Source organism: Hydractinia symbiolongicarpus, chromosome 8, assembly GCF_029227915.1.
Source record: "Hydractinia symbiolongicarpus strain clone_291-10 chromosome 8, HSymV2.1, whole genome shotgun sequence".
NCBI lineage: Eukaryota > Metazoa > Cnidaria > Hydrozoa > Anthoathecata > Hydractiniidae > Hydractinia > Hydractinia symbiolongicarpus.
The window spans coordinates 6996905-7021844 of record NC_079882.1 but is presented as its reverse complement, the minus strand read 5'-3'; the positions used below and the strand labels follow the sequence as shown (position 1 = coordinate 7021844).

The 24940-nt window shown below is 33.8% G+C and overlaps 2 protein-coding genes across 6 annotated transcripts in view; one reads left to right on the top strand and one right to left on the bottom strand.

Annotated features, from left to right (window-relative positions):
- Positions 1–297: 297 nt before the first annotated feature.
- LOC130654800 (uridine-cytidine kinase-like 1) lies at positions 298–24920 on the bottom strand. Of its 5 annotated transcripts, none has more exons than XM_057457433.1 (20): positions 24858–24920; positions 12337–12385; positions 11986–12039; positions 10016–10122; positions 9810–9935; positions 8694–8738; positions 8513–8584; positions 7778–7833; positions 7630–7705; positions 6892–6949; positions 6341–6402; positions 5653–5669; positions 5187–5285; positions 4116–4209; positions 3296–3355; positions 2997–3119; positions 2610–2691; positions 2112–2137; positions 1179–1335; positions 298–804 (listed from the first exon to the last, which is right to left on the bottom strand). In XM_057457433.1, exons 1-20 carry the CDS (start codon positions 24903–24905, stop codon positions 764–766), a joined length of 1452 nt encoding a protein of 483 aa, XP_057313416.1. In that variant the 5' UTR covers positions 24906–24920; the 3' UTR covers positions 298–763. The 5 variants fall into 5 exon arrangements, with proteins under 5 accessions (XP_057313416.1, XP_057313417.1, XP_057313420.1 ...); XM_057457434.1 differs by lacking the exon at positions 24858–24920 and adding an exon at positions 24247–24357; XM_057457437.1 differs by lacking the exon at positions 24858–24920 and adding an exon at positions 15815–15864.
- LOC130654799 (WD repeat-containing protein 64-like) overlaps positions 24465–24940 on the top strand; it is a 22074-nt gene continuing 21598 nt past the window's right edge. Inside the window, exon 1 of the mRNA XM_057457430.1 lies at positions 24465–24815. The gene's annotated coding sequence lies outside the window, so the exon portion shown is untranslated. The remainder of the gene's footprint in view (positions 24816–24940) is intronic.

Here is a 24940-nt window from a genome sequence, read left to right as displayed (position 1 = left end):
AATGGGACGCTATATTATTCCACTCTGTAGTGTCTTTGACAAGTCATCCTTCAGCCATGATGAAAAATTCTCTCTCACACAAAAAATAAATCGCAACTATATAGGTTAACACGAAGAAAGAATCCGTTGAATTTATTTTATAAGTTAGGAAGAATTGCTATTCCAAAAACTCAAAGAAAAATTTGGCTAGTTACATGATACAGAAATGCTACGACTTGATAGCCATATAAATAAAGACAAAAAACCCACCAGACTAGTGACATGTAATTAACATCAACGTATTAAGGCTTATTTCCATTTGGTTGTATTTCCGCTATAGCGAAAAAACTCACGAGCTTCTTTGTTAGCTCGTGCGTAATTTAAAGAAATTAAAAAGTTGTCCAAGTGCGCATGCGCTAACAATAAAGCTCGTGAGCTTTTCGCGCTATGGCGAAAAACGCAGTCAAATGGAAACAACGCTTTACTGGCGCTTCTTTTCGTTTAAATGGCAAGATGAGCATCAGAAATAACATACGAATAGGGGAGTTTTAACCCGTTTTACTATTGGGAGAAAAAACTCCTGAAATCCGTTCATATATAATAGAGAGATTATACACATTAACACATTACACAAATCCTTTAAAAATAAAAACTTTATATTTTTACTGAAGTGTAGATAAAAAATATAAACCGACGTTTTATACATACTAAATTTAGATAAAAATTTCCATGGCTAAATTATACAAAAAGTAACAATAAAACTAAGCAACAACAAATGTGGATTTTACTCCAATTCTGTGCCAAAGTAACGGTTACCGAAATTTCCTAAAAAAATAAAGAAGTGTTATTTAATAGATTCTAAAGTATGTGAAAGTTATATACAGAGTGTAAAAACGTTTTTGAAAAAATGGTTGCAGAGCTGGATTAACGGTCTGCTATCTTCGCTAGGGGAAAATTAAAGTAAGTAACATTCTAAGAAAATGCCTTACACATACTGATACAAATATAACACATTTACAGACAAAAAATTGCAACCATTATAAAATACGTATAGTAAACATTCATATATGTATACATTCGCTTGCGATGAAATAAAAAAAACGTTAGACATTTTGACTGCGTGCAACTCTCCCCTCTACGATTCAAACTTTACCCACTCTTCTCAATTTAAAGTCATAAACACAAGGATGTGTACTCACCTATCCCTGGTACAATGTGAAACTTATCGTTCATATCTTTATCCACAGAAGTGGTGACAATCTTCACTTTTGGAAAAGCACAGGATATTGTATTCACGCCTGCTTGAGCCATGATCAGTGAGACAAAAGTGATGTTTTCTTCCCTTACGTCGTGATCCTGTTGATAAAAAAACAAATGTAAGAGAAAGGATACAGAATTTAGTCTAGTTTTCTACATTTTAACCTATATTTTAGTGATCTAAAAATTTAACACAGTAGTCACAGAGAGGGTGAAATAAAAAGTATCTCCCTCTTGCTGTATTTTGAAATATTTTACAGTCAAACCTGTCTATAGTGGGTATGATATATAGCCAAACTGCGCCACAGTCAAAACTCTATTAAGTAAACCTATATATTTTACACAGTATTTTAACAGACGCACATTTTTTCAGAGCCATGTGAATTAATTTAAATTAATGTCTATAGTGGACACATCGATCTCACTGAGAGCATAAAATATAGGAAAAATACAAATAATGAAATTTAAATTACTTTGCAGAAATTGAAGCGACACATTCGATAGTTTTTCCAATTTTTCTCATGAGTTATCGCTTCACGAAAAGAAAAATTGAGTTCTCTCAAATGTTTTTAACTTAAAAACTCTTAGATTTGTGTTTCAGAAAGATTAATAATGACCAATAACCCTTTGCCGCAAAGACTTAAGTAATCACTTGACGTAATATTGAAAACCTCTACATAGCGGAAACGTGATCACATCGGACATTTTAAAAGAAGTTGTGGGTGTCCGCTATAGACAGGTTGGACTGTACCACCTCGAAGCTTATTGAACTTACATAAAGTTCTTAAACGTATCAAGAAATGATGTCGCTTTAAAGCAGCAGGTGTACAGAAACAAATTTAAACTTAAAACAGAGAATCTCTTCTCAAACTCACCAGTAAAATACGTATTGCCATCAAAGCTAAAAGTGAAAAAAATCGACGCATTAGAACAGAACATTGAACATAACAAAGATTCGGATTTAGAAGAATTTTTTTGTTAAATTTAAATTCAGAAATCTGTCTTAATTTGTGATGTTTCTTTTACTCCTCATTTTACCTTCAACTTAAGTTATTTCAAAAAGGGCCCTCTCGATAACAACCCATCATAAACATTTTTGTTTGAGTGTTCGAACTCTATTTCTATTTCCGAATGTTTTCAAATGTTTTCGAATGTTTTTAATATTTAGGTAGGGTTGTATTCCTTTGATATTCTTTTCTTTTAAGTTAAACCGCAACTTGTCAAAAAATTAAAACCTGCTATCTTGAATTTACTCCTTGTGTAACCTTGTTGTATCGCAGTGGCACAATCTTGAAAATCTTAAAATTTTTGTCCGGTCTATCGAGAGTTCGAGCGGGATTTGATTGTATGTTAAACTACTATAAACATATTACCTGCTGCGCCAGTAGCGACCGTGGCATCCATCAAAATGACTTGATATTTTTCAATATCTCTTGGAAGACGAAGGTAGTGAAGCTAAGAATAAATAAAATTTTGCAAAAGGTACATCTTAGGTGACGCCATTTCTAACTTTTCGCAGATGAAACATTTTCATTAACAGAAACCTCGTTAGAATATACCGATGAAAATATTCCGTTCTTCAGCTTCTGTGGTTGCGTGACGACCTTATTCGCACTAATTTCAGCACAATTGTTCTGAGATTTTCGTAATTTGTGTAAACTTTTGCGCACTAATTAGACTATTGTATGAGAGCGCAAAAATTTGCGCGCGCAAAAAATACTAAAAACAAAGGAGTACGCTTTAAAGCGACTTGCACTCACCTCTGGTTCCGTTGTGTGTATATTAGTTTGAATGAGGATTTTACCAATCTTCACGTCTTTACAGACAGAAACAAGTGCATCTTCTAAAGCCTCTCCAGCTCGCAAGATTGATACGCCACATAGCTGATTGAAGCAGATGAAAAGAAAAGAACTTGTTAAGTTCGATGAAAACATAATAATTGGCAAGTAGAGCTTTATCAACAGGTAAAGGAGATCATCAAGTTAAAACGTGCAAGTCCTTGCAGGATATCTGAAACTGAACTGAAATTCTTGAATAAGTTAAACCAAAATTTACGTACCGAGCCACTGAATCGTACTCCAGAATATTCCGTACCTTGTGGTGTCTCACATACATACGGCTAAACAACATAAAAAGATGTTGTTTATTATGTAACCCCACAAATAGAGCGAAGTGATTCTCAAACCGTGTTATTACCTGAAGGGAATTGGTTTTCGCGACAAATTTTCTGTGAATAAAATTCAAATTTCGCGAAAAAAAGAATTTGATTATGTTTCTCAATATATGCCGTTTTTATGTAGGAGACATAAAATAAAGACTGCCAAAGTTGAAACACACAAATTATGGTATGTAAATTGCTTTGCAAAAGCGAAAATCCAAAAATCAAATTTCACGCAAATCATTTTTTGCGAATTTAGCGAATAGCGAGTTTCCAAATAATTCTCACAAAAACTAATTTTCGCGAAATTGTCAAAAACTCGCGAAAAATTAATTCCCATAAGATATGTGCAGTATTGTTAGTTTTTTTTATGTTCGAAAGAATTCCCAGATCATACTTATTATTTAATTTGTACCATCAAGGTAAGATATTAAAAGGGAAAAATTACCCTAACAAAGTGTCGTTTAAGACATCCACAAGTAACTTAACAAGTTATAAAAGTTTACCGAAGCTGAAAAACTTCTTAGATAAAAGGAACGGTACTGCATCTAACAAAATTGCCTAGCCTAAGTCTATTTGTGAATATTAAAAAGTGAGCTTTGACAAATTCGAAGTGCGTTTATCTATTACGGAAAATTGCAAAGGGTTGCGTGTGGGTGCCATCTGTGAAGTTAGGCCATCGTCCTTATAATATTCCGCACATACTTGTATAATTGCTTACCTCAAAAGGCAAGAGCGACATTGTTTTTTCCATTAATATTCGCATCAGTCGTTGTGAATAAAACACAAAATCATCTCGATGTGCATTGCGATCTCTGAATTAAGAAAAACACATTAGCTGTAGAAAACAAGACAAATTAATACAAAAAATATTCAGAAATAACCACGCAAGACGAAGGGACAAATATCCTACTCCAGTCTAACATAACACAACCTCGTAACATAAACTTCAAGTAACTCGAAGTTAATTCGAATTCCTCTTAACCTTATTTAGTTACTTTTTCTTACTTCTATTTAGATTTATTTTGATTGAAAATCGAGAAGCACCCAAATAGGCCAGCATGAACAGGGTTAACCTTTACTAATAACTTCTCAAAAAATCATCCGGTAAGTCAAACATCGGATAGCTCGAACATTTGCTAAATCGAACTATTTTAGCGCGCTCCTGGGAAAAAGTGCCTCCAGAAAACTCGAACTGCAACGAAAAGTGAAGAATAATTTTCTTTTTCTTAAAAAAATTTTGATTATCTAAGAAATACAAACGTTTTTCTGCAGTACATTTCAAATCACATGGCACTTTCAAATCCTTTATCACATTTTTACGATTTTCGCGAATATTTGCTAAAATTCGTAAAATTAAATTTTTGCAAAAAAAAATTAAAAAGCTATTTCGCGAAAATAAACCCACGTGAAAAATCCACTGGTAGTCACAATTCACGAAATTAAATCCACGCGAAATATTTATAAAGAAACTACTCGCGAAAAAAAATCCATGCATCAATTATTGGTAGCATACTACACAACTGTATTACTCTAACAACAGTAGCTAACTAATACATCTCAAGTTACCCATTTATTGTATATTAATAATTGGTGTCAACTCTAAAACAGAGATGATTTCGTGTTGTGTAGAAATTACAGGGATTGTGATAAATTCGCGATTATGCATATTGACAGGTTACTACATAACAAAAACCCTAATCCTTATACATAATACTCGGAGAATTCGCAGAATTTCTAATTGATCATATTCAATTTAAAATACACACAAACAAGTCGATGGCAGATATACCTGATGATCGCCTGTAACCCTCTTACTTGAGGTGTATTTTCAACAACTTCCAAATTAGCTGGTAGTGGTTGTCCTTTGTGATTCATAATAAGTTCTGACCTAAAATTAAAAGAAATATTTAAAAAAAATTGATCTGGGCCATATTGTACTTCTGATGACGTCATCAATGAAAGCACTAAATGTCTTAACAAAATAAAGTTAGTTAAAGAGTGGATACGAAGGGAGAACAAGTATTTGATATTCATCTTTAAATTCGCCATGATGTCTTATTACGTCAAGGTGAGGATGATGGAAATGTACATAGTGTTTAGACTTAGTTTACAAAACCTTTTAATTTTATCCTGCATTTTAGTATGCAACGCATAAAAAAGACTTAAAACATAAATTATTGCTTACATTCAGTATTACTGATACTAAACTTACTTAGCAACTTTTCTCTATTTCAAAAATCATTTTGAGAACTTACCTAAAATTGAATCCTCTCTAAAAGAAAAAAGAAGACCTATTAGAAACAAAGATTCGAAATAACTATAAAGAAAAATAGGAAACAAAAAAAAAGTTAATAAACCAAATGCTTTTGAGTTGAATATTCAACGACGTTGGTGTTGAAACCACTTCTACTGAACTTTTAATCCAGTTTACAAACTTTTGTTTTTGTTGTTGGGTTTAACTGTTGTGATGTTACATTACAATTTTTTCTTTTTAATAAACAACTCCTTTTTTATTTTAGTCTCAGTTACTAAGAAGTTACTAAACGCAATGTTTGAATTTTACAAGTTATTAGCTTTACACTTCCTCCTTCTGCACTTTCATCTTATTAATAGAAAAAACTTCATTATTTCAAAAAACTGTTTTGTTGGTTGCTTGCTATATTATCCAGATTTAAGTCTCAGTTGTTCAACTTTTTAACATTTTTTTTAGCCAAACGAGTTCCTTAGTTGTTTTGCCAAATTTCAGCTTCAGCCCTTACCAATTTCGTTACTAATAAAAATGTTTGTCGAAACAACTAAGCAATGGTATCCAGAATTTCAATCATCAGTTTCATTTTTTTTAATGGTTTCTTAAAACTAAAAAGACTCCTCCACACCATCTCCAGTTAATTTTGAGGGTTACTGATGAAATATGACAATATGGAAGAACATTTGGGAACATACCTTTTCGAGCTGATTAGAAACATGTTGGACGATAAGATTAATAGCAACTAAATTTTCACCCTCTAAAAAAAATTGGGCTTCTTTGTATCATGCATATAATAAAATATTTCAGATGTATTCAAAATCTGAAGTGATTGCTCTTGCTCACACAAAGACTCACCAATTCTGAGAAATGAGAAGCTAGCTCAGCCATTAATTGCTCCCCCAATCCCACAAAACGTTTGACTGGCTTAGCAATACCAATTCGCGAGCGATTTTCTTATAGATAGGCTTGCTTATGCAATCAATTTGTTTCCTACACCTCTCTGTTATCAACTGTCAATTCAAAATGGTGATATTCCACTACATTTTTGTTCAAAATAGGCAAAATAAATGAAGTTTGTTTTAAAAAGGTTAAAAACACACGAGTATGTCAGCCATGATGGTGACATTGAACTTTTAAAATGTTTTTATCTCAAGTACTGTTCTTGGTTCAAATTGGACCAGGATTAAAAAAATATTAAACTGGCATGATCTCTTCATTATAATTTAAATTAAAACATTTTTCTCACCCCATGGAACAACAAGATCAGCCTCTTTCATGGAAGGAGCAATAAACTTCTCAAACATCTAAAATCGAAATTCAATTATTCAAACTTTGTTTATAAATCAGACTTTAACGAACATCTAATTCTTGTAATACACTCTTTTCTTTTGGGTGGAGAATAAATAAAAACAGCAAGCTAAAATAAGCAAAAGCTTTTCAGCAAAAATACAATCAGATGGTATTTTAAGATTCTTCAGTGCATATAAAATAATGCATAAGATCGTTTCAAAAATGTGTATTTTTATAAGTTAAGATGTAATTAGCTATTAACAAAATACAAAATATATGCAGATGTGTTAAAAGTGTAATTTAGGTCACTCCGTTATGAAATAGAGGGTGTTGAATTCCACCTTGTGGTTTCAAGGCAATCCATGACGCTTCTAGATTCTTCCTAAGTCAATAATTTTTGGAGGTTGACATTAGTTCTTTCCATAAAAATTCGTGGTTTTGGTTATCATAAATGTGTGTGGCAGGTTCTGAATTTTTTCCAGGCCATTACACTCTGCCCATCTTGTTTAATGTTTCTAATTGTCTCTCTAATATACGATATTCCACATGATTTACACATTTATACATTTATAGCTTGTTTTTTTTTATATATTCTCTACTCAATGGGATACCAATATAACACACTATTTACTTGCTTACTAGATTTTATGACAACAACACTGGAAATCATCACACCCAAACAACATCAACTTACAGGTTTCACAAATTTATCATACTGTTTTAAAATACTTGTTATTTCACGATCACGTTCTTTAATATCGCGTCGTAGTCTAAACATAAAAACAAAGTAACTCTAGCAAAAGTGTTAGTGTTGCAAAAAAAATAACACAGAGATACTTTACCTTCTAGCTAACCGTATATCATCATCTGTATCAACAAAGATCTTCATGTCAAACAACTATGAAGTAATAACAATCAAAGATATGCAAATACTTTTATTTAATTTTCGATATTTTCAGGTGGGTGTAATAGTAACAACATAAATTTTATTGCATCAAAAATAGTAAAATATAATTTGCAACAAATCTTTTATTGTTATTAAATAATTTGTGATTTCTCTTACATTGGTAGCTTAAAACAAATATTTTGTAATTATAATCAGAATCAGAAATGCTGTCACATATCAACAAGCACTACTTATGCTATAGCCTTGATCCATGGCAAATTTATTGATTAAATTAAGTAAGTAAATTGAGTAAGCAGAACCATTTTCTCAGATTATTTAGGTGCTTGTCTTTAACTTTGGTGGAATTGTGTTACACACATTTCCCCTCTTAGTCTTATCTGCATTTTATTCCGTAGCCATACATGGTCTTTTACAACCCTTTGGTAACTGATTACAAATTGCAATTACAAGTTCCAAGATTTCATGAAAACTAATTGCAGGTTAAAACTTGTACGAACAAATTGTTAATTTACATTAAAATCCATTGTGACTTTTTTTCTAGGGCCTTAAAAAGCATATTTGCACCGTACAGAAACAAGAATTTGGTTTTATTTAAAAAGACTTAAATGAGAACATGGGAAAGCTTTACACACTCTGCTCTTAAGTCATTTCTACACAAAAGAAATTATACCTTTAGTAACTCTTCACAAGCAAAAGTCATAATTCCTTCAAATATGATAACATTTGCACCATAAACTGTTTTCTAGATGGGATTAAAATAAACAAAAATAATGGGAACAGAAAAATCATAGACTAGTTACATGGAAAAACAAATTTATACTAGTACAAAGTAATGGAAATCTAAAACATACTTCTTTTGAAAGTCTACTGTGTGTTGAAAAATCGTAGACAGGAATCTAAACTTCAAACCGGAATATTTTTAAAATGTATAATATCCACATGCAAAACCTTTTTCTTTAATGGCGTAATATAGATTTGTCTTAAAAATTGATTTAATATTCCATTATATCTTCATCAAAAATTTTTTGAATCACACTATAGTTATGCTGAAGAATAATGCAATGAATGATTCGTGTTTTAGGGGTACCACACAAGGTGTGGTATGCTACCACATGCCTCACCGAAAAAAGCCACTTATACTAATCAGTAACCAGTAACAACAAGGAAAAGCATGTTCAAGGTAGTCTTTGACACACTTCATCCAGAGACCTGTGTTTCAATTAAATAGGTTATCTTTTTTTACTCATTAAAATTTCAGCTACTTTTTGTTTGTGTTTTTTAGCTATTTTCGTTACAATTTTTTTTAAAAAGAAAAATAACATTTTATACAACTGAAAGCTTTAGAGATTTTCCAAATATCCAGTGGCCCTTTCCCAGTCATTTGAAAATGTGTCAAATTTTCAACGTAAGTTTTTCAGACCCTGTATGACTTTGAAGATCGCTTAAGCCATCACAATAAAGCAATTAAAATATTAAGGGCAAGAGTCCAGAGTCAGATGTAAAAAGTCCACACCTGGGGCTGAACAAATGCATCGGGCACTTGGTCCATTGATTTATAGGGAAAAATAACAACTTTTGGAGAAACAGAACAAACATATGCAAACATAAACACAAAACCACAATTTCGTTTTTTTTCTACGCAAATTTTACGTTGATCAAAATTAGGGTTTAGAGTGTTTTCCCTTGATATTTGTTTTAAAATATGTTTTTTGCTAAGCTAACAAAACTAGTATAATCAGTGTACATAAGCACATAAAGTACTTTTTGAGAAAAAGTGTATTGCGGTAATTTGTTCAAATGGTAGTTGAATTTCTACTTCGTGCCAAGGATACACAAAATAGCTATGCCTGGGGAATGTACAACATACAAAACTGTGGATTTTTTGCATGGGCTAACAAATTAAATTACAATCTTTTAAACAATATTTTAAATAAAGTTGAAATTATAGGACAAACTTAAGTACAAACCTTGGCACTTTTTCCATCTTTCAGTTTTTTTAAAGTTGAACATGCAAGCTCCCAATCAAAAGCATCAGCATGATCAAAATTGTATTCTGCTCTTTCTGCAGCTTTATGTTGCTCTGGAGTTAATACCTTTAAAAAAAAGGAAAACACAGAAAAAATTAAACCAAAGATACATAAATCAAGTTACATTCAATAAGATAGCAAATTACCTTATAGAATGAATCCAGTGAAATAATAACAACCCAGGGTACTCCCAGTTGTGTGATTATTTTTCTAGCTACAGTAGTTTTACCAGATGCACTGCCTCCACATATTCCTGAAGCATAATATATTGACAATCAAACCTGTGTATAACTTTTACATCAAAAGAGCCCATCTTTATTTTATTGACAGCAATAGCCATTATACAGCCATTATAACAATTTTCTCTGCTTTTGTTAATGTTATGTGAAATCTTCTACTTAACATTTTTACGCTATCCCAGGACAAAAAAATAATATTGCTACAAAATCACTATTCTTTTTTAAAGTCTGCCCTTGGTCTCTCCCCATCCATGACAAATAAAAATAACAGTAAAATTGTAGTACATCCATCTTTCTAATAGCTTTCTTGCGACCATCTTAAATAAAATCATAAAGGGAACTTATGAGATTTAATATATTTAAAAACAAATCAAAAACAAGTTGTTGATATTTCAAATACTCTTTTTTTAAAAAAACTTTTGACCATCAAACCTTTCATGCTAGAAGTTTTAATATTCATGCATGAAAAATTATTTAAACTGTTTTGCTGATGTGAAATGTCTTGTACCTGCTTCAGGCTTCTCATTTTGTATATATGTGCTTACGTGATCAATCACGTACGCCAGTTGACCACGTTACGCGATTACGTAGCATACCTAATTTTCTCTGGGTACGCGATTTTTAAAATAGCTATTTATTTGTTTAACAATGCACATGTAAAGGATATTACGCGTGCGATACGGGCTCCCTGGTTAATCTTTTTTGCGCATTCATTTTGCGGTAGAAAAGTGGGGGACGTTTTAAATCATAAACCCCAAACACGATGATTGAGCGTGTACGTATAGCGACTCTCAATCTTAACTTCCTTTTCTACATGTCCGAAATAGTATGCATGACTATATTGTTATTTTCATAAATTTTGATTTTTATTTTTCAGGTCATCACAAGCAAATAGGCAAAAATATGCTTCGTTTTCAATTAAAAAAAATCTTTATCGACGTGGCTTAAATAAAACTTCAAAATTTATTTGGAAAATTCAGCTAAATTATAACAAAATTTATAGATAGCAGCATGTGGGTTTCGTTTTTAAAATTGTTTGAATAACACTTGCAGCATAAAGAAAAAAAAAATCATTAAATTTAGACCTGCTATGGTTTCCAATTGTTTTGTCAAATGAAAAAATTATCTACAATTAAATCTATGATAAAATGTCTGTTCCACCTGTAAGTGCAGTTTTGCAGACTTGCTTTTCCATGCTCCATCGGCGTTCACCTCTGCATTAGTTAAGAACCGCATGGCTGGATTTCTTGTGTAAGACCTGGTTACCAACGAAAAAGGGGCCAGGCAAGCTAGGATGGTCGGGTTGGCTATGAATAAGCTTGCTCGTGGATTTAAAGGACCAGTTTATTAAATAATTCTGAGATCCAAAAGTGTACAACCAAGAAAAGACTATTTTTCATTAGAAAGTAATCTGCCAATGGAGGTATGCGGTTCTCCCCATAACTCATGTAATTAAGGTACGCGATAGGGGGTAGGAACGCGATCGCGTACCTCAAAATGAGAAGCCTGCTGCTTTTATCCATGTTTTGTTGGCAACTATTACTTCGGTTGCAATTACTTTATTTGACTCGCATTATTCATTATTTAAAAAGTTAGATTTATATTTCAGCTTCCATTAGGTTAGATATGAATAAAGAATGCGCATTAAGATGTTGGTATTTGTGTTAGCTAAATGTAAATTAGAGGCTTGGCTACGATAACATTGTTGGGAGGCAAAAGTTTATAAAGGTGGCTGTCATAGCAGGATTAAGTTTAAATATTTAAATGTATATAAATTTAAAATATATTCAAAATGAACTATATCTGATAACATCATCGACATTTTTAAGATAAATGGTGCAACAATATTTCAAACACATAAAAATTAAAATTTGTACCAATAAGAAATGCTTCAGTTAAGTGTCCATGAGAATTGTACCATGGTGGCCGACCTAAAACATAAATGAGTCGTAACAGTTTGCTGGAGGAGAAGCTTAAGTGTTAGGGTGGGATTACATATGTTTCTATACAATTTTATACCCGGGTACACAAACTTTTGGAACAATTTCACTATTTTAATACTCATACTTTCCTTAAAAGAGTTGGCATAGACGAAATGTACAGTTTTAGTATTATTTTTATTTTGAAAAAACAGAATGCAACAAAACTCTTGCTTCATAGAAATAAAAATAACATTTAGTCTTGTGAGAAAATAAAATTAAGTCATCTATGGTATAAGAAAATATTACCTGCTGTATAACAGATGGACCTAGGTTTAGCTTTCTTTTGCATTGACATCTAAACATAATATTATCTTACATAAAAGTTGGTAAAATTTTATTACATTGCTATGTCACTCATTATAGCTAATTTGCTCCCTGCGTTTGTAACATTGAAAAGTCACCTAAAAATGTCCAGATCTTTGGTTAAAATGGGTAAAAAATGGGTAAAACTATGTAGGGATAATGTTAAGAATTTGCTGCTTTGTCTATAAATATTTTGTCCAAGGTTATGGATATTCAAAAGTCAAAGTTCAAATTAATTATATTCAGCACATTTTATTTGTTTAAGTTTTTAATTTTGTCCAAATTTTAAAAGTCAAACAATAATAATATATAATATTTTATCGCCATGTTCAACATTTTATTGGTTCCCTATGCTGATTTTTGCTCAAACGTTGTTAGGTTCCTTTTATCTTTCAAATTTTTTAATATAAATGTGAATGGATTGCCCATAATAGTGTTAGCTTAGCAGAATTATATATCAACAAAGATCATATCCAAAATATTAGTCAATGAAAAAAGGATAGGTATGCGGTACTTTGCATGGCCAGGATTGTTTCTATAGTGTTTAGTCATTTCCAACTCTCTACTTAGAGTGTCTACAGTAGAGGAGGGTGCTACGGCAACCATTTTTTGCCTTGTTTTTTTATTTGTGCATGGTTATTGTGAAGGAAAAAAATGATAATTTGTGTTGACAAAAAAATGTTGGATACATTTGTTTTCTTTTGGTTGATTATTAGGTGGAAAGGTGAAAAGCTGAAAATACTTGCATCCTTTTAATACTTGCATAGTGAAAAACTTGTCTTTAAACAAGTTTTTCACTGTGCAAATATTAAAAGTTTTGTTCCAAGAATTATCCTTGTGCTGTATTTGCAAGCATATTTGTGCTGATTTAAAACTTATTCTTGTTCTAATTAAAATAATAAAAACAGCATGAAAATTAGTTTTTGTTGTTTTAATTCTTGTCACAGTCTTCTTTATCAGAAAATCTGAGTCATGTGAAAAATCTTGTTGCCAAAATATGTTTAAAAATTTTTGCAACATTAACTTTTGAAACATCATAACGTATCAGGGGTGTTATGGCAAGCATATTCTGCTTTGCATTTTACATGAATTTTTTCTATACAGCGGTCTATTCAATGATAGTCTTGCAATATTACATTTTATTTAACATATTTTTATTTTTTCCCTTGCATTTTCACTATTTCGTGATAATCTCACTATCTATATTATAATGCCCGTATACGTCTGTCCGTCCGTCTGTCTGTCTGTCACGCAAAATGGTAGCTTAGCTGCGCAATAGCGAGAAGCACGCAATGCGGTATAAAAAGGACGGGCGAACCCGTGGATTTTCCACGGGCTAACGACTAGTGTATATATAATAGGCAGTTAATTTCTGTTAAAAATTGGATTTTGCATGTGTTTAAGACATAAATATAGCAAACCTAATTTTGTTTGCATGAGTGAGATTGCACAATGACAGATCGTGATGTGGAAAATCAAACAAAACATTCTACCCTTTTTTCAAATTGTTGAATCAATTTTTTAAAAAAAAATCAGCACAAAAATGTAAACAGCATAATTTGTAAAACAGGCTTTTTTAGCATTTACAGACTATAACTCTATAAGAAAGGAAAAAAAATGACATATAACACCATCTCTTGATCTTCTTTGAAGATCCCTGACCGGTGTTACAAGTAAAATTTTAAATTCCACTTATATTGTAGGGACCATAAAGTTGGTTCTCACATATTAAGGTTTGCAAATACTGCCTTTCTTTTCTTCATTCCCACTTTACAACATAATAATCTATATACCGTACTGTCTGAATCTAACCATCCGCGTACATGCAACTCGCGTAAATAATTATTTTCATAATAGACTATTGTCTTTTAGATAAAAATAATTACATCATGAGAAATTGAAAAGATCTAGGAAAATTATTGTTTAAATATCAATAACCTGCATGTGACAAAGCTGAGAATACTTTCAGCGCGAAGTCTAGAACTTATAAACAATAGCAATTACAAATATAAAAATAAAACTTAACTGTACTGGTATAAAAATATCTTATATTTTCAGAACACTATTAACATTACATCGTTTATTACGTACATTGCTTTAAAACAATCTATTTGTGCGAAAATGTAACTTGCGTAAGTAATTGTGACGCTAATCTGAAGAGACTCAAGAAAAAATGTTCATTTAAATTGGAAAAGAGAAACATGAGATAGTTATTATTACTTTCACTGTGGATTTACAATGCAACAAAAAAGTTTTTATTCACCCCAAGAAATTTTATTTCATGACAAAAATGATCGTTTTAAGTAAGTTTGTTTTTTATTTGTTTCAAAACGGGAAAACGAAAAATTTTTTGCTTCATTAAGACTACTCGATTAGAAAAGGTGTGCGCAAGATGTGCCATAAAGATTGTGCTTCCCTTCGCATATAGGGCTTACCATGTGGCTAAAAATGAGCGTCCATACAATGAGTACTTAGACTTCTTAAAAACCTATTCCAAAATCACGGATGGAAAAATGCCAAGTATCGGAAAGAGTTATGCAACTGACCGTGCTGGTGTCCTTCCTCTTCATTGACGTCGTGGGAAAATACATAAAATCTGGGTTAATGGAGGAACTGAAAAATTTTCTTTTTTTTTTTCTGTGCTTAGAGATGGGATCACCTATAGTGCCGTCATTGAGGAAGAACATGTTTATTTTCCTTACCTTGCGGGTTGTGCCCCACAGTTACGTTTCTAACTATTGAAGATGCAAAAAACGCTGATGCTATGATATTCGGAAGATTTGACATATTAAATCATATCCTAAACACTGGCATTCACGGTGGATTGGGAAAACTCACCATGACTCCAGGTAATTCATTACTTCAACCACCGTCTTAAATTGGCAATCGAGGACGCTTTCAAAAACATTGCTTTTATCAAAATTGACGAACTATTGTATGAATTATACAAGCTATACAAACAATTCATCAAAGCGCCTTGGCGAGCTTAGACGATTTGCAGAAGCTTGGGATGATCAGATACCGAAACCAACAAAATCAACTGGGACTCGTTGGATTGATCATAAAATCAGAGCAATGCTAAAATGAGCACGCATTGAATCTCTTTAGCAAACAGATTCTTAAGTAAAAAAGAGCAAAACTTGCAGGATTTGTTTGAAAATGAAAATATGCAACTTATTCTATATATACACATGGCATTGTACCTAGATGTTCCGTCACCTATTTGACAATTAAGTTTAGCTTTGGAACAGGAACTTCACGACCCTGTTATAAACCAATTCATTGAGTTCAAGAATTTACTTGGACTATGAGGAAATTACAACTCCTGATTGACAATAGTCTCAATGAGCCAGACAGCATTACCACCCACTTCAAAAAGTTTCAAGCTGCAGTTATATTTAATGACAAAAAGCACATTTACCAAGGTGTTCCATTAGTGGACTATGAGTGGACACTTTTCTTCAATATCAATCATTTCATGACAATCTGTCTATTTCCGTGGCATGTTCTGCTTTAATAAAAAGAAAAGCAATAAAAGGAAGAGCAGCTGTGCAAAGGAAGTTCAAACTGTTAACATCCTACTGTCTGACTCTAACAATGCAGTTCATTTATGTTTATTATATGTTTGTATATTTATAGGTATTAATATATAGTGGTGGGTTTATCTATCTCTATTAACATTTACGAGTTTTCATGGTAGCAGACGGTAGTTAAACAATGGCTAGTGGATTTTTAAACCCACCACGGTGGGATGAAGAAAACAAAGAGTTTTCATTATGGCTCCGAGAAGCCAAGGCATGGAAAGTTGCCACTTCTGGTGTAACTGGACTGAAAGATGTTCATGGTTTGCAATTAGCATTGCATCTTCCGGATGGAAGCGAAATACGTCGTCAACTATTTGATACCCTTGATACGGAGAACATGACAGGTGATGACGGGTGGAAAAAGGTGATAGAATTGATAGAAACGTACTATAGTAAGGACGATAACACGTCAGCCTTTGACACGTGGAAAGACTTCCGTATATTATGTAGAAAAGAAGATCAAAGTATTGAACAATATATCATGTATTATGAGAAATATAAAGTCCGAATGGAGCGCTTCGACATGAAACTTGGTGAACGTATTCATGGACTTAATTTACTGTGTGGTGCCAATCTTAATGATTCTGACCTTCGTCTAGCAATGAGAGAAGTTGATGGGGATCAACCAAATGAAATGTATAAACAAGCTAAAAAGGCGCTTAAGAAATATTTTGGCAGTGCTGCTGTCACAAGTACTCAATCATCCAACACCGCTGTAGCCTCAGTTCAACCTGCTGTCAAACAAGAGCCTTTTTTTGCCACACTAGATGAATACGAAACATACGTTGCATGGAGACAATACCGATCGAAAAATGGTAATTCATCAAATAAAAGTTATCGTGGACAAGGTCGTGGAAAATTGCAACATCGCAATCCCCTAAATGCTGACGGTAAACCTTTAACATGCCGTGTTTGCCGTTCAATTGCACATTTTGCTCGAGATTGCCCACATCGTTCTGAGAAACAACAAGGTTCGGAAGACAACCAACAGCATGATAGTTCTACAAACCGCTCCTGGGTTGCTTCTGTTAACTCTGATGTTATTGAATGCCAAGCATCTGATGCGTCTATGGCAGGTGGTGTTGCATTTAACTATATGATTCTCGATACAGGTTGCCCACAGAATGTTGCCGGAGTAGTATGGACACAGTGTTTTCTTGATTCCATGAGTACTGATATGTACCAAAATGTCAAAAAGCTTCATGGTAATAACAAATTTAAATTTGGTGGTGGACGTGTCATGAAATCTATGTATACCATTATAGCTCCTGTTTTGGTTGCTGGGGAAATCACTTCCTTAAAATTCGATGTTGTTGACACCGATCTTCCTCTTCTGCTTGGAAAGGAAACTATGAAAGCATGGAATCTGCTCATTTGTACAGGAAATGACACTGCTGAAGTTACAATAAATCGTGTGAAGAAAAATGTTGAGCTCTTCACATCCCCTACTGGACACTGGTGTATAAATGTGCAGCCAGGTTTTCCTGTTGAAGTACTGGATGTTATGTTTTCTGTTAGTGAATTGTCCAAACATGACAAAGAACTTGCTGCTAAACGCTTGCATCGCCAATTTTGTCATCCTCCCTTTGAGTTCTTAAAGAAAGTCCTCAGTGTCCTGGATAAGCCTGACAAGGAATTTTTGGACATTCTGCATAAATATTCTCAGAATTGTCTAGTGTGTAAGCGATACAAACCGACCATTCCAAGGCCAGCTGTCGGAAACTTAATGGATCCAGATAAAATGAAATTTAATGAAATAGTTAGTATTGATTTGAAAGAAAGGAAGGGTAAATGGATAATTTACCTCATCGATATGGTTACTCGATACACACGTGCTGATTTCATACCATCTAAAGAAAAACGCATCGTTGTTGCAAAGATTATAGAACTTTGGTTGCCTATATTTGGAGCAGCTAAAAGTTTTCACATGGACAATGGAGGGGAATTCGCTAATGATGAAATGCGGGAACTTGGCAATCAATTTGGGATAAACATCAAGCACACCGCTGCTTATAGTCCTTGGGCAAATGGTCTGAATGAACGGAATCATGCAACTATAGATATTATGATGGAAAAAATGCTAGAAGATCACCCGAAGTTATCAGAATCACTGGCATTGCAGTATGCTATATCTGTACGAAATTGCTGTATGTTTGTAAATGGATTTACACCAGCACAGTTAGCAATAGGTCAAAATCCTAGACTGCCATCAGCTTTCCATGATGAACTCCCGGCCTTGGAAGGCATTACCACCAGCTCTGTAATAGCCCAGCATCTTAATGCCATTGCTGCAGCCAGAAAAGCTTTCGTGCAAGCAGAAATAAGCTCAAAGCTTCGCAAGGCATTAAAACATCCTGTTCGCGAGTATGCAGATATTTTCTATCAGCCTGGTAACCAAGTCTTCTATAAACTACCAGACGATCGGCGTTGGCAAGGGCCTGCTACTGTCATTGGTGCAGATGGTAAAGTTGTAATGATTCGTCATGGCAGTGTTCTTCGTCGTGTTCATCCATGTCGTCTGCAACTTGTTAATGAAATTAGTCACTCCTCGTCACAACCAGATTCCTCACCACAAGCAGCAGGAAATAGTCAGTCAGATATTACTCAAAATCTGGAATCAGGGTATGAACAGCACCACATTGCAGAAGAAGAAACTGAACAGGAAGTACAACATTTTACTGAACATGTTGCAACTCACCAACCAGAAAGCTCAATTCAGCAACCAGAATCTGGTCCTGTTGCCAGATCCAAGATGTCCCTCCCAAAAAGACAACAGACAGTGCAATACAAATATCCTGATGGAGAATGGAAAGAAGTAAAAATTCTAGGCCCTGCTGGAAAAAAGGGTGGGATCCACAAAGATTGGGTAAACGTTCGAGATCACTCTGACCATGAGTATTCTATGGATTGGAGTGATGTATCAGAATGGAAGTTAGTCGAAATTGAGTCAGACCCAACAGGAGGTGATCCCTCTACTCCTTCTAATTGTGAAGAAGAGATGTGTGTTGCCGTATGCTTCAACGCACCAGATGAGTTCAAGAATGCCAAGAGTGCAGAACTTGAAAAATGGAAACAGTATGAAGTTTACCAAGAGGTTCCAGATGTAGGTCAACCCAGACTAACTGGTAGGTGGGTATGTACCCGAAAAATTGTTGACGGAAAACTTGTACCGAAAGCAAGATATGTCATCCGAGGCTTTCAGGAAAATATTAACATACCTGCTGACTCACCAACTGGCAGTAAAGAATGTATGAGACTAGTGCTTTCTATAATTGCCAGCAAACAATGGACACTAAATTCTATTGACATAAAAGCAGCTTTTCTCCAAGGCAAACCAATACAACGGGATGTCTTTATTGTTCCACCATGTGACGTACCCCTTCCAAACACACTCTGGAAGTTAGAAAAATGTGTGTACGGTCTAAATGATGCTGCTCGTATGTGGTATTTTGCAGTATGGGAAGCATTACAAAATTTAGGATGTCATAGATCAACTATTGATTATGGTGTTTTTTATTGGAAAGATAAAAATGATCAATTGTCTGGTGTGTTACAAGCACATGTTGATGATTTCCTTTGGTCCGGTACTGATGTTTTCAAAGCTGATGTCATAGATAAGCTTTACCAAATATTTCAAGTTGGTCATTCAGCATCATCACATTTTAAATATGTTGGTATTAATATCAGCCAGAGTGAATCTGGACAGCTATCACTTGACCAATTGGATTATATTGAAAAAATCGATCAAATTCCAATCACCCGAGAACGTCAACTTCAGAAAGATTCCATTTGTACCAAGACTGAATCTTCTCAATATTGCAGATTGGTTGGTCAGTTAAACTGGACTGCTACACATACTCGCCCGGATATTGCCTTCGATATTTCTGTATTGAGCTCGACTATGAAAGCTCCTACTGTGTCTAATATCTTGAAAGCAAATAAAGTGCTTCAAAGAATCAAAGGTAATCCATTAAAGATTCATTTCCCTAGCCTTGAATCATTGGAAAATTGCTCCATCATATGCTACAGTGATGCATCGTTGGCAAATTTGTCATCAGGTCAAAGTTCAGGAGGATATGTGGTGTTCCTCTCTGATAATAAAGGGAAGGTGTGCCCATTAGTTTGGAGTAGCAAAACTATTCGACGTGTTGTTAGAAGTACACTTGCTGCTGAAACAAGTGCCATGGTGGATGCTCTTGATGCTGCATACTTTATGTCACAAGTTCTTACTGAAATGATTTCCATACCAAACACGCAATGTAAGCACATTCAGATTCATGCATTAACTGATAATGAATCTCTTTACCGAAATACTTACTCAACAACAATGGCTGCAGAGCGCCGACTCAGGGTTGATATTTCTGTTATAAAAGAAATGATTTTGAGAGAAGAACTATCCAGCGTGAAATGGATTCCTACATCCATGCAACTTGCAGATCCATTGACAAAAGTTGGTGCAGACCCAACAAAGCTGACAGCTGTTTTGGAAACTGGAAACGTCGGATAGAGACACTATTTACACACTTCTGTTATGAACCTTTGGTTATGTTTTGATTTTGTTTCGGGGCATTTGCAGTGTCGCTATGCATTTGCAGCCGTATGTTTATATTATTGGTTGCGAGAAAAGAGAGAATGGGAATGTTAACATCCTACTGTCTGACTCTAACAATGCAGTTCATTTATGTTTATTATATGTTTGTATATTTATAGGTATTAATATATAGTGGTGGGTTTATCTATCTCTATTAACATTTACGAGTTTTCACAAACTGACACCAGCTAATAATACACCTTTACGATAATTCTGGAAAACTAACACTCCATCGCAGCTTATTTTGAGATCGCAGGAGGTAAACATCACACATAATAATTTTTTTTCACATTTTGTTTTTAATGAAAGTACACATAAGTTGGTACAGTACCGCCTGAATGTAATGTTACATGTGCACGATAGTTATCACCTTTACATGAGCTTTCGGTAGCGTCAGAACTTTCGTTTTTATTATTTTTTTATATATTTTTTTAAATACATGATCTATTTTTGCATGTCAAAAACAATAGAGTTCGTGTCCCACACGTGAAGTTTAACGATCGCATGAAATTTTCGTGTGGCTTATTGTTTTTTATAATTACCGCAGCTGCTAAGGGATTAACACAAAAAAATGTTTAAAAAGTTAATTACCCTTCGTGTCTCTATTGTTTCAGCACACGAATATCTTTTATTCACACATGAATTTATTTGTTAAGTATCTCCGATTTCGTAAACGCGTAAGCGAATGTTATTGTTCTGCACGCAAAAGAAATGTTATATGTTTTCTCTATACATGCAACGAGTTATAAAGATTTAAAAATTTAAGAACATGAAGCGGCGGTAGATATGCTTTTTTAGTTTGCGTTTTAAAATTTTAAGAAGGAAGAACAGCGATAGAAAAGCTTCGTTAGATCGCATTTTAAAAGTTTAAGAACGAAAAGCAGCGATAGAAACGATTTTTTTAGATCGCATTTCAAAAATTTAAGAACGAAGAATTTATTTGTTAAGTATCTCCGATTTCGTAAACGCGTAAGCGAATGTTATTGTTCTGCACGCAAAAGAAATGTTATATGTTTTCTCTATACATGCAACGAGTTATAAAGATTTAAAAATTTAAGAACATGAAGCGGCGGTAGATATGCTTTTTTAGTTTGCGTTTTAAAATTTTAAGAAGGAAGAACAGCGATAGAAAAGCTTCGTTAGATCGCATTTTAAAAGTTTAAGAACGAAAAGCAGCGATAGAAACGATTTTTTTAGATCGCATTTCAAAAATTTAAGAACGAAGAATTTATTTGTTAAGTATCTCCGATTTCGTAAACGCGTAAGCGAATGTTATTGTTCTGCACGCAAAAGAAATGTTATATGTTTTCTCTATACATGCAACGAGTTATAAAGATTTAAAAATTTAAGAACATGAAGCGGCGGTAGATATGCTTTTTTAGTTTGCGTTTTAAAATTTTAAGAAGGAAGAACAGCGATAGAAAAGCTTCGTTAGATCGCATTTTAAAAGTTTAAGAACGAAAAGCAGCGATAGAAACGATTTTTTTAGATCGCATTTCAAAAATTTAAGAACGAAGAACAGCGATATAAAAGCTTCGTTAGATCGCATTTTAAAAATTTAAGAACGAAAAGCGGCGGTAGATATGCTTTTTTAGATTGGGTTTTAAAATTTTAAGAACGAAGAGCGGCGATAGAAAAGCTTCGTTAGATTGCATTTTAAAAGCTTAAGAACGAAAAGCGGTGATAGAAATGCTTTTTTAGATTGCATTTTAGAAATTTAAGAACAAAGTTTTTATTAAATATTTATCTTAAAAAACTTTTTTTTAGCGCAATGAAAAAAATAAATATTTCTGAGAATATATAAATAAAACTTTTTAACACGATAAGAAAAAAAACTTGCAAAAAAACTTTTTTATTTTTAATGATTATAAATATCTAAACTTTTAAGCACAGTAAAAAGAGTGTTAATATTATTCCCGAATATTATAGTTGATCTTTTGTGATTGTTAATACATTTAAACAATAACATGCATGTCTTAAATTCGAACAAAAGTTTTTTGTATACATTATTGTTAACACACACACCTATAGATAATAATAGAAACATGCAAAATACGTGTGATAACAATAGACACATAAAGTTTTTTTATGTAAACATGACATTGTTATGCGACATCGTGAAATGCGTGTACATGTAACATTACATTCAGGCAGTACTGTAGGATATTGAACTTAACAGTATATACATTCTAATTTGCATATTATATCTTTTGTTTATTTTAGATCAATATATTAGAACTAATATAATTTGAATGATCTTTATCCAGTTTACTGAACATTTGAAAGAAATTAATACTCAGAAAGTTAAAAAATTGGAGAAAACACGCTTTCGTCTTTAAGAAACTCTTATAAAAACACGTTTTTCACCTTCTTTTTTTGGATATTGTAAAACGATGGGGAACCCTGGGAACGCATGTACAATTGAATTATCGTAAAGGTGTATTAGTGACGCCGTAGATTATTGGTTATAGCTTTCGTACTCTGTGCAGGAGGCCAGGGTTCGGGTCCAGACTCGCCGGAAACGCCTTCTGGCCTTTTAGAAAAAACTTAAAATTTCGCCCGAAAGAAACCAGATTGAACACCCAAAACAAAATTTTTTTAAACATTTATTTCCATGTATAACATATTTTTTTAATGTCGAGCAATGGACTGTGGGTAGTGGGCTGTTTTTTATATCATTCATTCAATAAATAGCTGTAATAAAGTCCCACAAATAAACTATAAATACGATGACAAAATAGCACCTTCTTTCTTCTCAACAAAATATAAATGAGATTAACGAGCTCGCCCGCATTGCATTTCAGGCGCTTTCGGACGGGTCCATGCTTTTCTGGGCGGTTACAGATGAAAACCCTTTAAGAAAACCCGAAAAAACGCCCTCACATACACGGCGTTTTCTGTGAGTAGGCACCCTCGGCGATTCGACATTTGGCAAGTGAATATTACCATAGCCCCGGGTTAACCCAAGCCATGTGAGGGAAATTGAGGAGATGGCACACTGTGTGTGCCGTTGGAAGTTGCCGGGAGTTGTCTAGTAGATTAGTGGTTATATGGCGCCATAGATTAGTGGTTATAGCTCTCGTACTCTGTGCGGGAGACCAGGGTTCGATTCCTCTTGACGGCGATTCAACATGGGCGAGTGAATGTTACCATAGCCCTGGGTTAACCCAAGCCATGTGGGGAAATTGGGAAGATGGCACACTGTGTGGGCCGTTGGATGTTGCCGGGAGTTGTCTAGTAGAGCGCAGGCTCTAATTGGGTCTGCGTAGCTCAAAATGAGCATTAAATACTCTAGGACTCTCCATCTACGCCATGGCCCCTCCTGGAAATAATAGACAGGGTATATCCCTCGATATTTGTGAGGCTAGCCATGTAAAATATGCACATCTACTCTATCTACTCTACCGCGGGCCCTAATTGGGTCTGTGTAGCTCAAAATGAGCATTAAATACTCTAGGACTCTCCATCTAAGCCATGGCCCCTTTTGAAAATAATAGACAGGGTATATCCTCGATATTTGTGAGGCTAGTCATGTAAAATATGCACATCTATCTAGCTATCTAGCAATTAGTGAGTGTATGATCAAAAAATAAGCAAACTTTGTAATATATCTCGAGTTTTATGAAAAGAATGTTATTTTGTTCAATCTGAACAAATATTTAGTCGATTTAAACAAACCTTTTTTTGTCACGAGAGGTAAGCTTAAGATAAAGTATCTCACAGCAGCAGCAAAATGTTGAAAATTATGTAAAATACAGAGAAAGTTTAAAGTTATGACTTCAAATAAAAAAAGGCAACGGCGACATTTTACTCTGTATGTTATCTATATTTTTTCCTTAAATTTTATCTTCCTTGCTTTTTGGCATTAGGCAAATTCCCTCGTAACGATAACAACAGCGTCGTTCGAAAACACGGATCATAAGATTAAATCAGCGTTGCCTGCCAATTTAGCTAACATTATTACTTTGCTATGTAATTCCTAGCTATATATTTCATTCAATTAATGCCTTATAAATGTGTTGCTGATTATTCGCAGCTAGCGCTACACACAGATCCACACTAAATCCAGTACAGGAATAAAGTTCCCAGCCAAAAGCAGTTTGTTGGAGTCGTGTACCACGTCCTTAATCTAGATATAGCTGGTTAGCTAGCTAATACACATTTATTCAAGACAAAGAGATTTCTTTGTTCACATTTTCAGCAATCCGAAGAAAAATGTGGATAAGCTAGGGTCTGGCGACAAACAGGTTCAGTATAAATGATGAATAAACACACAAAAGCTTTAGCACCTTTTTTCTTGCCACTGTACTGTTAAAAATGTAAACAAAGAAAATCATCAATATGCTTCCTAAAATGCATAATTTGGAATTTA

Coding starts and splice junctions, on each gene's coding strand:
- LOC130654800 (XM_057457433.1), bottom strand. CDS start 24,905: ATGATTTTCTTTGTTTACATTTTTAACAGTACAGTGGCAAGAAAAAAG. Junction 10,123..11,985: donor AACTGAAGCATTTCTTATTG/GTACAAATTTTA, acceptor ATTATGCTTCAG/GAATATGTGGAGGCAGTGCA. Junction 3,120..3,295: donor GAGTACGATTCAGTGGCTCG/GTACGTAAATTT, acceptor TGCTTCAATCAG/CTATGTGGCGTATCAATCTT.